Genomic DNA, 11327 nt, shown 5'->3' with positions numbered 1-11327 from the left:
GATCCCTGCAGCCACATCCACACAGGGACACTTCCCTGGAGCAGGGGCTGGCAGGATCCCTGCAGCCACATCCACACAGGGACACTTCCCTGGAGCAGGGGCTGGCAGGATCCCCGCAGCACCTGCCCTGGCAGCAGGCACGGGGGCAGGGGGTCGGTAGGCACAGCCAGTACACCAGCAGGACCAAGCACACAGAAACTGCATTATCACTGGGGTTTTTTTCTTTTTTTAAATTTTGGTTTTGGTGGTTTTTTTTTCTTTTCCCTCTCCACACTGTCATTCAGGAGAGAAGATCCTGTTTAATGGATTCCAGCTTGCAGGTCACAGTGATCTCAAGTAATAATGAAATGCTTCAAGATGTTGTCATCCTGTGCCAGAGCAGAGCCGGCAGAAGGCATTCAGTGTGTCACCTCCTCCTCCTCCTCCTCCCCCGCCGTGAGAGCCGCAGGGCTGCCAGGCTGTACCCCAACAGCGACGGTAATTAACCAGCGGTTAAAAACAACTGCTTGGAGCCTGGGAGCAATTTCAAATGCTCTGCCTCCACCGTGGGAGACGCTACTGTGGGCAATCACAAGCCTGCCTGTTTGTAACAATTGCCTTTATACCGACATCCAAACCAAATGTAAAACAGACCAGGCAGAACAGGTCAGGGTGACCCAAAGAGCTGAAGGAAAAAGAAGGGGGGGGTGTTCATATTAGCATTAATTTTGTCAGTGTGTCCTGCAGAAGAAGGTTACACTGATGTATGTCTTCTCCTACATAAGGAAACTTCACCAGGAAAAAGCACTTAAAAATAAGCTAAAAACTGGGGATTAGGAGTGCATTACCTTTCAGGACCATTGGGAAGAAACAAAACTAAACCCTCTGCTCGTTGGTGAGCCACAAATCACAACCACTTCAGTAACAAGTCCTTCAAGACAGCGTTGTGGCAGCCCAGCAGCCCCGGGAGACTCAGCCCATCCCAGCAATGGGGTCAGGATTTAACCCAAAACACTGGCACATCTGAGCAGCCTGGGCTCCCCACTGCCCACCCAAGCTGTGCTGGAGCTCCTCCCTGCACGCCCATAACAACCCTCAATCCAGGGCTTCCCAGCAGGGGGCAGGTCCCTCAGTCCCCTTTTCCAGGGTATTTTCTTCCTCACTCTACATCACGGAATCACAGGATGGTTTGGGTGGGAAGGACCTTAAAGCTCATCTTGTTCTACCCCCTGCCATGGGCAGGGACACCTTCCACTAGCCCAGGTTGCTCCAAGCCCTGTCCAACCTGGCCTTGGACACTTCCAGGGATGGGGCAGCCACAGCTTCTCTGGGCAACCTGTGCCAGGGCCTCACCACCCTCCCAGGGAAGGATTTCATCAAATCAGCTCAATGTGGAGCCACCCACTGTAGTTTCCAGATTTTGCACAGAAAACCTCAGATTTTGGATATGGCCACTCTGTCAGGTTTTGGTAGGGCTACAGGTTTGGGAACAGAGACAAACAGCAACAAGGACCTTCACCAGGGACACAGGGACGGCTTCCATCCAGCGAAGGAAAACACCGGGGCTGTAATTTCACCAAGAAATTGCCCCTTTCTGCCTGGGAAAAATCCCATCGAAAGAGGGGAGTGCTCTGCTCTGAGGCTCCAGGAGTGAGAACCAGCTCACTTGGCTGTTTACATTTTTTCAGATTAACAACATTAGAAATCAGAGAAAAGAATGTTTTCTGAAATGCAAACAGAAATTAGTGAAATTCACAGTTCTGGCGTTAGAACCCTGCAAATGCTTCCTGAAGCTCATCACGCTCCATCAGCCTCATTTTGCAGCCATTTACTGACTGCTCACACACTGAGTGATGTGCAGGGACCTGGGAGGGGACTCTGACCATACCTCCGAGTGTCATCCCGGCCTCGTAGCACTTCCGCAGGCGGCAGGACGGGCAGTTTTTCCTTCGGAACTTGTCGATGGTGCAGTCGTTCCGGCTGGCACACAGGTACTTCTGTTTGCCTAAAACACCAGAGAAACGGAACATGGGTGCTGGGTGCTGATGGGAGAAAAGGGCTCGGGCTTTTTCGGTATCGCCAGGGGCAGTGGCATGAGGAGAAGAGAGGGAGAGGGATGGGAAGAGGGGGAGAAGGAGGAGAAGGAGAAGAAGGAGGAGAAGGAGGAGAAGGAGGAGAAAGAAGGAGGAGAAGGAGATCACATCAGTGCTGGTTTCCCAGTGCACTCTCTAGAAAAAAACTTATGTTGGAAGTTGGTATCTTTTGGGAAAACAGTACAGTTCTGCCTTTGGTGCTGCAGGAGTGGTTCATGGCCAGACGTTGCTCCCCAAAATGCAGCTGGGTCACTGCTGTTTCACCACACTCCAGCATCCCTGCCCTGCACTGCTGCCCTTCGCCCACACACAGCACAGGCTTTTAGACTGAGATCTCCAAGGACAAAATTCCTCAAAGACTGAAAACCCAGGCACTCTGCACAGTGCAGCACAGCAGAGGCAAACAATAATGCGCAATTAAAAAGCACTGAAATATGGAGAGTTGGGTTCTCATTTTTTAAATGTCATCCATCTATTGCCTGGCTTTTGGTGGTTTTCTCCCAGAACACCAAACCCCACAGTTTGATTTCCTGCCCTGACAGTTGGCCGAACACAGTTCCAAGACTCACTGTACAACTACAACTCTGTACAAGCTCTTTTGTGGCTGAATTACTTTTTGTGCCACCCATCAGTACCAGTTGGGTCTGTTGGCTGCAGGTTACAGACACGTGGGTTGGGGAGCTGCTGCTCTACAGGTGAGTCTGGTGCCACCCTATCCCCTGGGCTGCACCCACAGCCAGGCAGGAGGGAACTGGGACCAGTGACTCCTTGCAAAGGGGACCTTGCACAGCCACGGGTTTTGGGGGCTTGCAGAAAATTCGGAAGTTACTTATTGTAGGACTAACCCACACCTCAGACTCACCCTCCTCTCACTCAGAGAGCAGCCCATGCAGATCCAGACCACAGCTTTTTTGTTCACTGCCCCATTTGCTAGACAAGCCACAAATGAACTGTTCTTCCTGACTCATCACTTGTTTCCTTGTCAAGTATAAACACATTTACTGGATCAGGATTTATCTGATGTTCTTCAGATCATTCCAAACTAAACCAGGCTCAGCCCATAATAGACAGGTGCAGCTCACAGACCCAGGGGCAATCCACATGGGAAACCAGCCCGTGGCCTTTATTATCATCCTGCGAGGGTTTGCTTTTTGCTTTCCTATAGGAACAGCCCTTTGGAGTCATCAGAAATCTGCTAACAGGACGAGGCTGAATTCAACCCCTTAATGTATGAGCTTTGACAAGAGATGCACCAATTTTGGTGCACAGATTTAATAACCCCACCTCCCTCACACACCTCCACCACTGCTGCCCTCACTGGCACTGCCTGTGGCTTCCCCAGTGCCCTCCCGGGTCCCTCCACTCTGGCCCGGCAGGACCAGCCACTCTGTCACCCCACAGACCCCTGTGCAGGGGCACAGCCACCTTTGCCACCCCACAGACCCCTGTGCAGGGGCACAGTGAAGCCCCCACGGGGCTCAGCACCTGGTCTGTCCTCTCACAGCACCCAAGGGCTGCACAAACACCCTTCTTCAACCTTCTCAGAACCATCCCCTTCAGAGTGGATCATCACCTGCCCCCGCGGCATTACCTGCACTATCTGACATTCTTAAACCCTTTTAACTCTGTCCTCAGAGAAGCTCTTCTCACCCCCTCCCCAGCTCATTTCCCATGTGAAGGACACCCAGGGAAATCTCAATGACACCTAAATGTCAAGGGGCCCAAGCACCATCTTGCCTTTCAGCAGTTCATTGAGGAGGATGAGTAATAAACAACTTGAGCTGAAACTGGGTTACCTGGAGTTATTTTTGTGCTGAGCACTGAGCACCAGGCCACACTCCCTCCCCTCAACCTCTTCAGGTGCTCACATCAATCAGGAATGGGCACCCTACTTTCTGAGGTATGGAGAGCTGGAATGAGATTTGACTCCTGCCCTATGACAACAGTGCCTGATGCTGGAATGCTCCAGAGCTCATCGAGCCACCACCAATGAGCTCCAGCCCAGCCCACGGGGCCACCCCAGTGCCTGGCCGAGGCTGAATGGATGCAGTGACCAGTGCTGCCCCAGGAGCACCCACATGGCCCCCCAGCTCTCCCCTCAGCTCCTGTTCCAGCCCTGTCTCACCTCCCTTCTCTAAACTACAGCATTTTTTGCAACAATAATAGCTCAAAATCTTCCCAAAGGTCAGGCCTCTCCTGGGAAGGGCCTAAGCAAGTGGCACCACTGCTGCCTGAGCCCCCAGGGACACTCCAGGGTCAGGCACAGCTCGCCCTGAATTCCCCTGTGCCAGAAGCAGCGCCCACCAGCCCCAGCCCGTTCCTCATCCCTGGGATTCGAGCTGCATCCCAACATGTGGGCATCTCCCCCACCCCGCTCTGTGCCCCCAGGCACCCACAGGAGGGGAGCAAGGAGACGGATGAGATCTGGGAGTGGGGTCCAAGCTTTGCTCAGTGAGGCAGCCGTGCTGTTCTCCATCAGCTCCTCAGCAGCATTTGCCAGCCCTGGCACTGCTGGGAAGGGACATGGGGAGGGAGCCTCTCCCACCGGCCGGGAGCAGGTGGGGTGCCCAGTGCCCAGGTGACAAACTGAGGAGTCTGCAGGGTGGTTGTGCCTGGCATGGGCTCGGAGCAGCACAGGCTGTGGCCATGGCCATGGTACAGTGACATTACTGGGTGGCCAGGGCAGCTTCCTGCTTTGTGGAGGCTCTTTGGGGCAGGAGCCCCTTCCCTGTTGCCTGAGCCTGCACAGGGGAGCCCTGTTTGCTTTAGGCTGTTCACCAGTAACAAAAAGGGAAACAAACAGCCAGGGCAGGTCGTGGGGCTGCTGCTGCTCCCTGTGAGGATGAGCTGCTCACCTTGCCCACCTCATCCTAATTCCTGGGGGTGCAGAGACTCCCCTCCTAACCACTAGGGAAGGAGCCACCATCTGTAAAAGCCCAGAGAACTGGGAAGGGTGACTGGGACATAGATGGGTTCCTTCTGTATGAAGTAACTTCTCGCACACCTGTTTCTAATTTCAGGGTAATTCCCTCTCTTCATTTCAGAACTGGAGACATTTGCAATCAGCTGTTCTTTATTTGAAGATAAATGTGCCGGTTTTCCTTCTCTGGAGTTTAACTCTGGAAAGACTTTTTCATCTCCTTTTCTTCCCTGCAAACAACGACTGCATTGTGTCACTGCAATGCAGAGGGTCTTGTTTTGCAAACCTGTACACACAGGTCAAACCTTACATCCACTCTCTGGTGTTCTCCACTCTTTGCAAGGCCCATCTCCCAGCACTGGCAAGGTGTCTGCCCAGAGACCACAGCCCAGCTGAGGACACTGCAGATGTCACCCTGAGAAGTCCCTGCTCCTCCCCTGGAGCCCAGGTCCCGTTTGACACGTACACAGGTGAGGAGGGAAGTCACAAAGGCACCCAGCATGCTCTGCCCTCCCAGACCAGCACAGGCACCGCAGGAGAGCCTCTGTTCCTCCAGTGCCCTTTCAGTCTGTGGCACCCTCCACCATGAACGTGCTGCTGTGCCACTGCCCCCCTCGCTGGGAACAGCTCATCCTGTGCCACCTCACCCCAGGCAGGAAGATTCTTGCGCCACCTCCAAGCCCCTCCCGCCCATCCCCTGGGACTGCAGTGCACACCCAGAGCCAAGGGAAAGAGGCACTTTCCAGCCTTGACTAAAAATAGTGATTTATGGAGGAGAGTTGCTCAATCCAGAGGAATTATCTAACTAACAGCCTGCAGGAATTATCTAACTAACAGCCTGTTGCCACACGACCTGTTTTGCCCAGAATAACTTTTTCTTCTAGACAGCAAAGTAATCTGTGCAAACATCTGGAGTAAGATTTATGACTGTAAATGTGAAAACCCAGTAAATGCCTTTTGGAAGAGAGATACAAAACCCAGTAAATGCTTTTTGGAAGAGGGAGATCCTTGTATTTCAGGGCATAAACAGAATTCTAAGAGCTGGGGGATAAGGCCAAGCTTTCTGTGAAAGTGAGTCCCCCAGGGCCTCGTGTTACCACTGAAGCTCCAGCGCTTTCCTGGGAAACCTCTGGTCCTTGGGCTGACACCAGAAGGGCCATGCCCAGAGCTGAGCCCATGGGTTTGGTGCTGGCACCACTTCCCACAGGATGCCCCCATTAACAACCCAAGAGGGCTCAGCCACGAGGCTCCCAGGAGGCAGCACTGAGCCACTGCTGACCAACTCCCTTTGCAAAGTCGTTTTCTGAACAGTCCTCTGTATTTACCAGATGGCTACAGAGAGCACGAGGAAAGCATCCAGACCTTCCTCAGCTCTATTCATCCCACCTTCTGCTCTCCCTATGGATTTTTAAGGCACATAACACCAAAACAGTCATGAGAAACACACCACTGAAGCAGGAGCATCGTGGTGCTGCAGCACCACCAAATCTTCTGCAGAGCTGACTTGTTTGCGTGTCAGATCAGCCCAAGAAGGAGGAGAAAGCATTTCGAAACATGGCAAGGGACTTTGCAAACATTCACTTTAACTTGATGTCATCTTGAAATCTGGCAAGACACTGCTGAGTTGGCCCAGCGACATCTCTCTGGTGCAAGGCTAATCCTCAGCAGGTCAGGACATAGAACACTAATCCATATGGAGACTGATGGAGGCAATCAGAGCAGCCTGCACAGCAGCCTGGCTGGGGGCCCACTAGGAAAATTGCCAAATACTGTGTTATTTTTTTCATTCAGCTCTCTGCTATTTAAAGGCAGCCCCATCAGGAACACACTCTAAGGCATCCCAGTCCTGCACTGCCAGGAATGTTGTGCAGAGGCAGTTCTGGGCTGGCTCAGGTGGCCACCAGATCTCAGCAACCTCAGAGGGATGTGGAAGGTTTGCCACTCTCCAGGGGTGGATGCAGGGACAAGGACAGGACGGGGACAGGAAGCCCTGGGCTGCTAATTGAAACAGAAGCTGTTGTGTTTGAAGCATTTTTCTGTTTCAGGGGTAAGGGTGGCATCACGAGGACTGAACTCTGATGTCTTCAACCCACCCCAGCCAGCCTAACGATTCCAAGAGGTGCCTTGCCCACTCCTGCCTACTTGTGTCAAGAAAAGCAGCACCTGTGCTGAGGTGGGTGAGCTTTTAGTTCACCAAACGAGTAGGAGGAGGCCTCCTTTGTGGGCAGCAGAGGAGCAGCAGCCCAGCTGGCCAGGCAGCCAGCCCCAGCCCTCTGGACCCTCCAGACCCTCTGTGCTGGGACCCCCAGGTGGTTGACAGCAAGGAAGAGCCCCACGCTGGGTTTGGTCACCAAACAGGGGCAGTCATCCTGCAGGGGCAATCTGCAGGGTGTGCTTCAGTGCTGTCCTAGACACAGCCTGGACATCTCGGGACAGTCCATGAATCAAGAGAGCTGGCAGAATGAGATCAGGAGAACAATCCTGCCTTTTCTGTTACCTCTTCCAGCATCTTTTTGGATGAATCAGTTGAACCTGAGCTTGTGAAAACCCTCAAATCTATCAACCATTTCATCAAATCTGGGGTAAGAAAGCACTGCTCCTGCTGCAAACCCCTCAGCGTGTCCAAAGGGAAGAATCAGCCTCACAACTTTGTTTCTAAAATCTTTTCCCTTTCTCTCCACCAGCGCATTTCTATAAAACCTCCTTAAATTTTGGGTCTTTTGACCACGGGATGACTTACTCAACACCTGGTCTCCTGACACCTGACAGGATGCACCTTTCTCAGAGGGGAAAAAGAGTTCTAGCACAGGAGCCAGCGGGGCTCGTTGACAGAGCTTTAAACTGGCTTGGAAGGGGGAAAGGGACAAAACCAGGCTCAGCAGTGATGAGCAATAGGATGGTGTGCCAAAGCTTGAGAAAATCAGCACTCATGGGATCTCTCAGTCTGCCTCAAGAGGTGTTGGCTACAATGTACCACACCTGAAATGTTTCTACACCAATGCAGCAGCACGAGGAACAGACAAGAGGAGCTCAGAGCTTTGGCCCAGTCCCAGAGATTTGACATCACTGGCATAAGTGAATCCTGGTGGGATGAGCCCTGTGACTGGAGTGCCCTGTTGGATGGTTACAGGCTCTTCAGGAGGGATGGGCAGGGCAGAAGAGGTGGAGGGTGGCACTGTGTGTAATGGAAGGGTTAGAATGTCTGGAGCTCACAGTTGGCAATGGCACAGTTGGGAGCCTCTGGGTAAGAATCAAGGCACAAACAAACAATGCCAAGGTCACCGTGGGAGTCTGGTACAGACCTCCCAGCCAGGACGGTGATGCCAACAAATTATTCTTTGAGGAACTAAGGGACACTTCCAAATTAACTGCCCTTGTCCTAAGGGGGACTTCGACTTGCCATAAATCAACTGGGAGCATCTCACAGTGGTACAACTCGGTCCAGAAGATTCCTAAAAAACCTGGATGACAACTTAATGGAACAGCTCCTAAGGGAGCTGACTCAGATAAATGCCTTCCTGGATCTGCTGCCTGTCAACAGACAGGATCTGATGAGAGAGGTGGAGGTTGGGGCCGTCTTGGCCACAGTGAGTACGAAGTGATCGAGTTTAAAATCTCTGTTGACAGAAGGAAAAGTGCCAGCAAAACCTCAACTCTGGACATGAGGAGAGCAGAATTCAGGCTTCTCAGGGAATTAGTAAGGAATGTTCCCTGGGAAAATGTTTTTGCAGGTGCTGGGGTCCATCGCTGCCAGCCACGTTTCAAACGTCACCACCTCAGGGCACAGGAGCAGCAATTCCCAAATGCTGGAAGTCAAGCAGGCGAGGTAGAAGGCTGGCTTGGCTGAACAGGGATCTCCTCTCAGAGACAAGGCAAAAAAGGAAGTTGTGTGTCCAGGGGAAGCAAGGTCAAGTGACATGGGAAGAATACAGAGAAGCTGCTTGCCACTATAGGGAGAAAATCTGTGTGGCCAAAGCTCAACTGGGGTTGAAGCTGCCAGAAATGTGGGGGGCAATAAAAAGAATTTTTTCAAATATATTAATGGCAATAGGCAATATCATCACCGTTCCAGGATGAGGATGGTCACCTCCCACACAGGGACAGAGACAAGGCAGATGCGTTTAATGCTTTCTTTGTCTTCAACAAGGATGATGGACCAAGGGGGTCTCAGTGCCCTGAGCTGCAGGACCGTGACTGCAAGAATGATCAACTCCCAGTCGAGCCTTAAATTGTGCAGGATCTGCTGCTCCAGCTGGATGCCTACAAATCTCTGGGGCCTGATGGGATTCATCACAGAATCCTCAAAGAGCTGCTGATATCATCACAAAACCTCTTTCAAAGATTTTTGAATGGTCTTGGGAATCCGGGGAGGTCCCAGCTGACTGGAAGCTGGTAAAAGTTGTCCCAGTTTTCAAGGAGGGCAAGAAGGAGGACCCTGGAAACTACAGGCCTGTCAGTCTCACTTCAGTGCCTGGTAAAGTTATGGAGATTATTCCAGGAGGTGTTGAAAAACACCTGAAAGACAACACAGTAATTGGTCACAGCCACCACAGCTTCATGAGAGGAAAGTCCTGCTTCTCAGACCTGATTTCCTTCTATAACAAGGTGACCTGCCTGGCTGATCAAGGGAAGCCAGCTGATGGGATCTTTTTGGATTTCAGTAAAACTTTCGATACTGTGTCCCCCAGGATCCTTCTGGACAAACTGTAATTAAATATGCCCGAATCCCTGCCAGATAAGTTCAGTATTATGTTAGGAGAATATAATAAAAGAGAAACAATGTGCCCAGCTATTTCCCTCCCCTCCAAGGTGCTGTTTGTGCTGCTCCACTCCCAGCCCCTGCTGCTCTCCCCATCAGCAGCTGCAGTTTGAGACCAGCACCAGGAAGGTAACAGATTTCTTTTCTCATGGGGAAATGTTCTGATCTGCTGTTCTAAAGCCTCCTAGGGTGATCCAAGGTTTCCAGATATGCATTTTATGGACTTTAAACCATGAGAATGCACTGAAATATCAGCTTTGAATACTGCTCCTCAGCTTTGAGAAGGAACAATCTGGCTGGACAGTCATCAGGCAAGAGTTAGGACAGAAACCTGCCCCTGCCCTGCATTCAGTACCCATAATGGAGCCTGATTTATTGTCTCTCCCCCCCAAAGAAAGACTATCCCTGTAGCTCAGGGTAACATAAGATGAAAGCTCACACTCCAGCAGGTGCCCCTGCCCCTCCCTGCACGTACACGTGGCTCCAGGCCAAAGAGTTGTTGCCTGATTCCATCATGGCCAAACACTTTTAACCCTCTGCCATACTGCAAGGCTGAAGAACCAGGAAGAGGCATAAGTACCATTTAAATTAATGATATAACACAATCAGGAAAGGGAACAACCCCACAGCACATGCCTGTGGAGCAGTGTGAGCAGCCCAGGCTGCCCCTCTGCCCCGTGGGCACCTCCAGCCCCTGTCACCCACAGGACAGAGCCCACCCAATGCCAGGGGCCTGCAGCTCCAGCACCAAGCCACAGACAGTTTATCTGACTGAGAGCCAAGACTCCACTTACTATAAATCAACAACAACTTGCTGACTTAAACAAGCATCTGTTATTTACTCTGGCTGCATAAGCCAACCCACTTGGCCTGACACAGACTGATGTGCAGCAGAGACAGATCTGCAAATTATTTACTTGGGAGAAATATGCCAAATTTATTAACTATTATTTGACCGCCCTTTCTGGCAACAGGACACTGATGTCCCCTGTGGCACAGCTCCCATTCTTCCCTAAACCAGCATTGGCAAGTTGGCTCCTGGCACACTCCAAACCCAGGCAGGATAATGATAATTGGTCTGGAAGCATCACTGTGACAACAGCAGGTGAGCACCCCCAGCATGGGATCTCTGCTCCCAGAGGGGAGAGGGTGGGCACAGGGGGAGATCCCAGTTAGACAGAAGCTCTGTCCCCATCACTGCTGCCAGCCAAGGACCACGGGGCCTCCCTCTGCCAGGGACACCACGGCTGCTGACACTGGCTGCCAACAGCACGCACCATGGAAATTGTGTTAGCACCAAGGAAGGGGTGCTTGTGCTGGTTCATCACTCCTGAAAACAAGCCCAGTGAGTGATTACAGGCACATTGTATTGCTGGACAGTTAATCTTCCACAACAGAGACTCTCACTGGTGCCAAGGAACCACAACTCTGAACTGCAGGCAGAAAGCAGACATTGCTGAGCCCCAAGGAAACAGCTGGGCTAGGTCCTCCTGCATGCTCATTCCCGAGGAGACATGGTGCAAAGACCTTGCTGTTGAGAGGAAACATTTGGGCTCACATATAGTGCTGGAGAGCC

General features: G+C 51.9%; 1 protein-coding gene across 1 annotated transcript in view; it reads right to left on the bottom strand.

Annotated features, from left to right (window-relative positions):
* The window catches only part of AR (androgen receptor), a gene marked incomplete at its 5' end in the record, with an annotated part of 39088 nt that overhangs the window by 7719 nt on the left and 20042 nt on the right, over nucleotides 1–11327 (bottom strand). Inside the window, one exon of the mRNA XM_027690419.1 lies at nucleotides 1868–1984. Within this exon, the coding sequence (XP_027546220.1) occupies nucleotides 1868–1984 (117 nt within the window). The remainder of the gene's footprint in view (nucleotides 1–1867; nucleotides 1985–11327) is intronic.

This window comes from Neopelma chrysocephalum, unplaced genomic scaffold (assembly GCF_003984885.1).
Source record: "Neopelma chrysocephalum unplaced genomic scaffold, ASM398488v2 Primary Assembly neopelma1_81, whole genome shotgun sequence".
Taxonomy (NCBI): Eukaryota; Metazoa; Chordata; class Aves; order Passeriformes; family Pipridae; genus Neopelma; species Neopelma chrysocephalum.
Note: the sequence above shows the minus strand (reverse complement) of the source record. Positions and strands in the feature narration are given on the sequence as shown.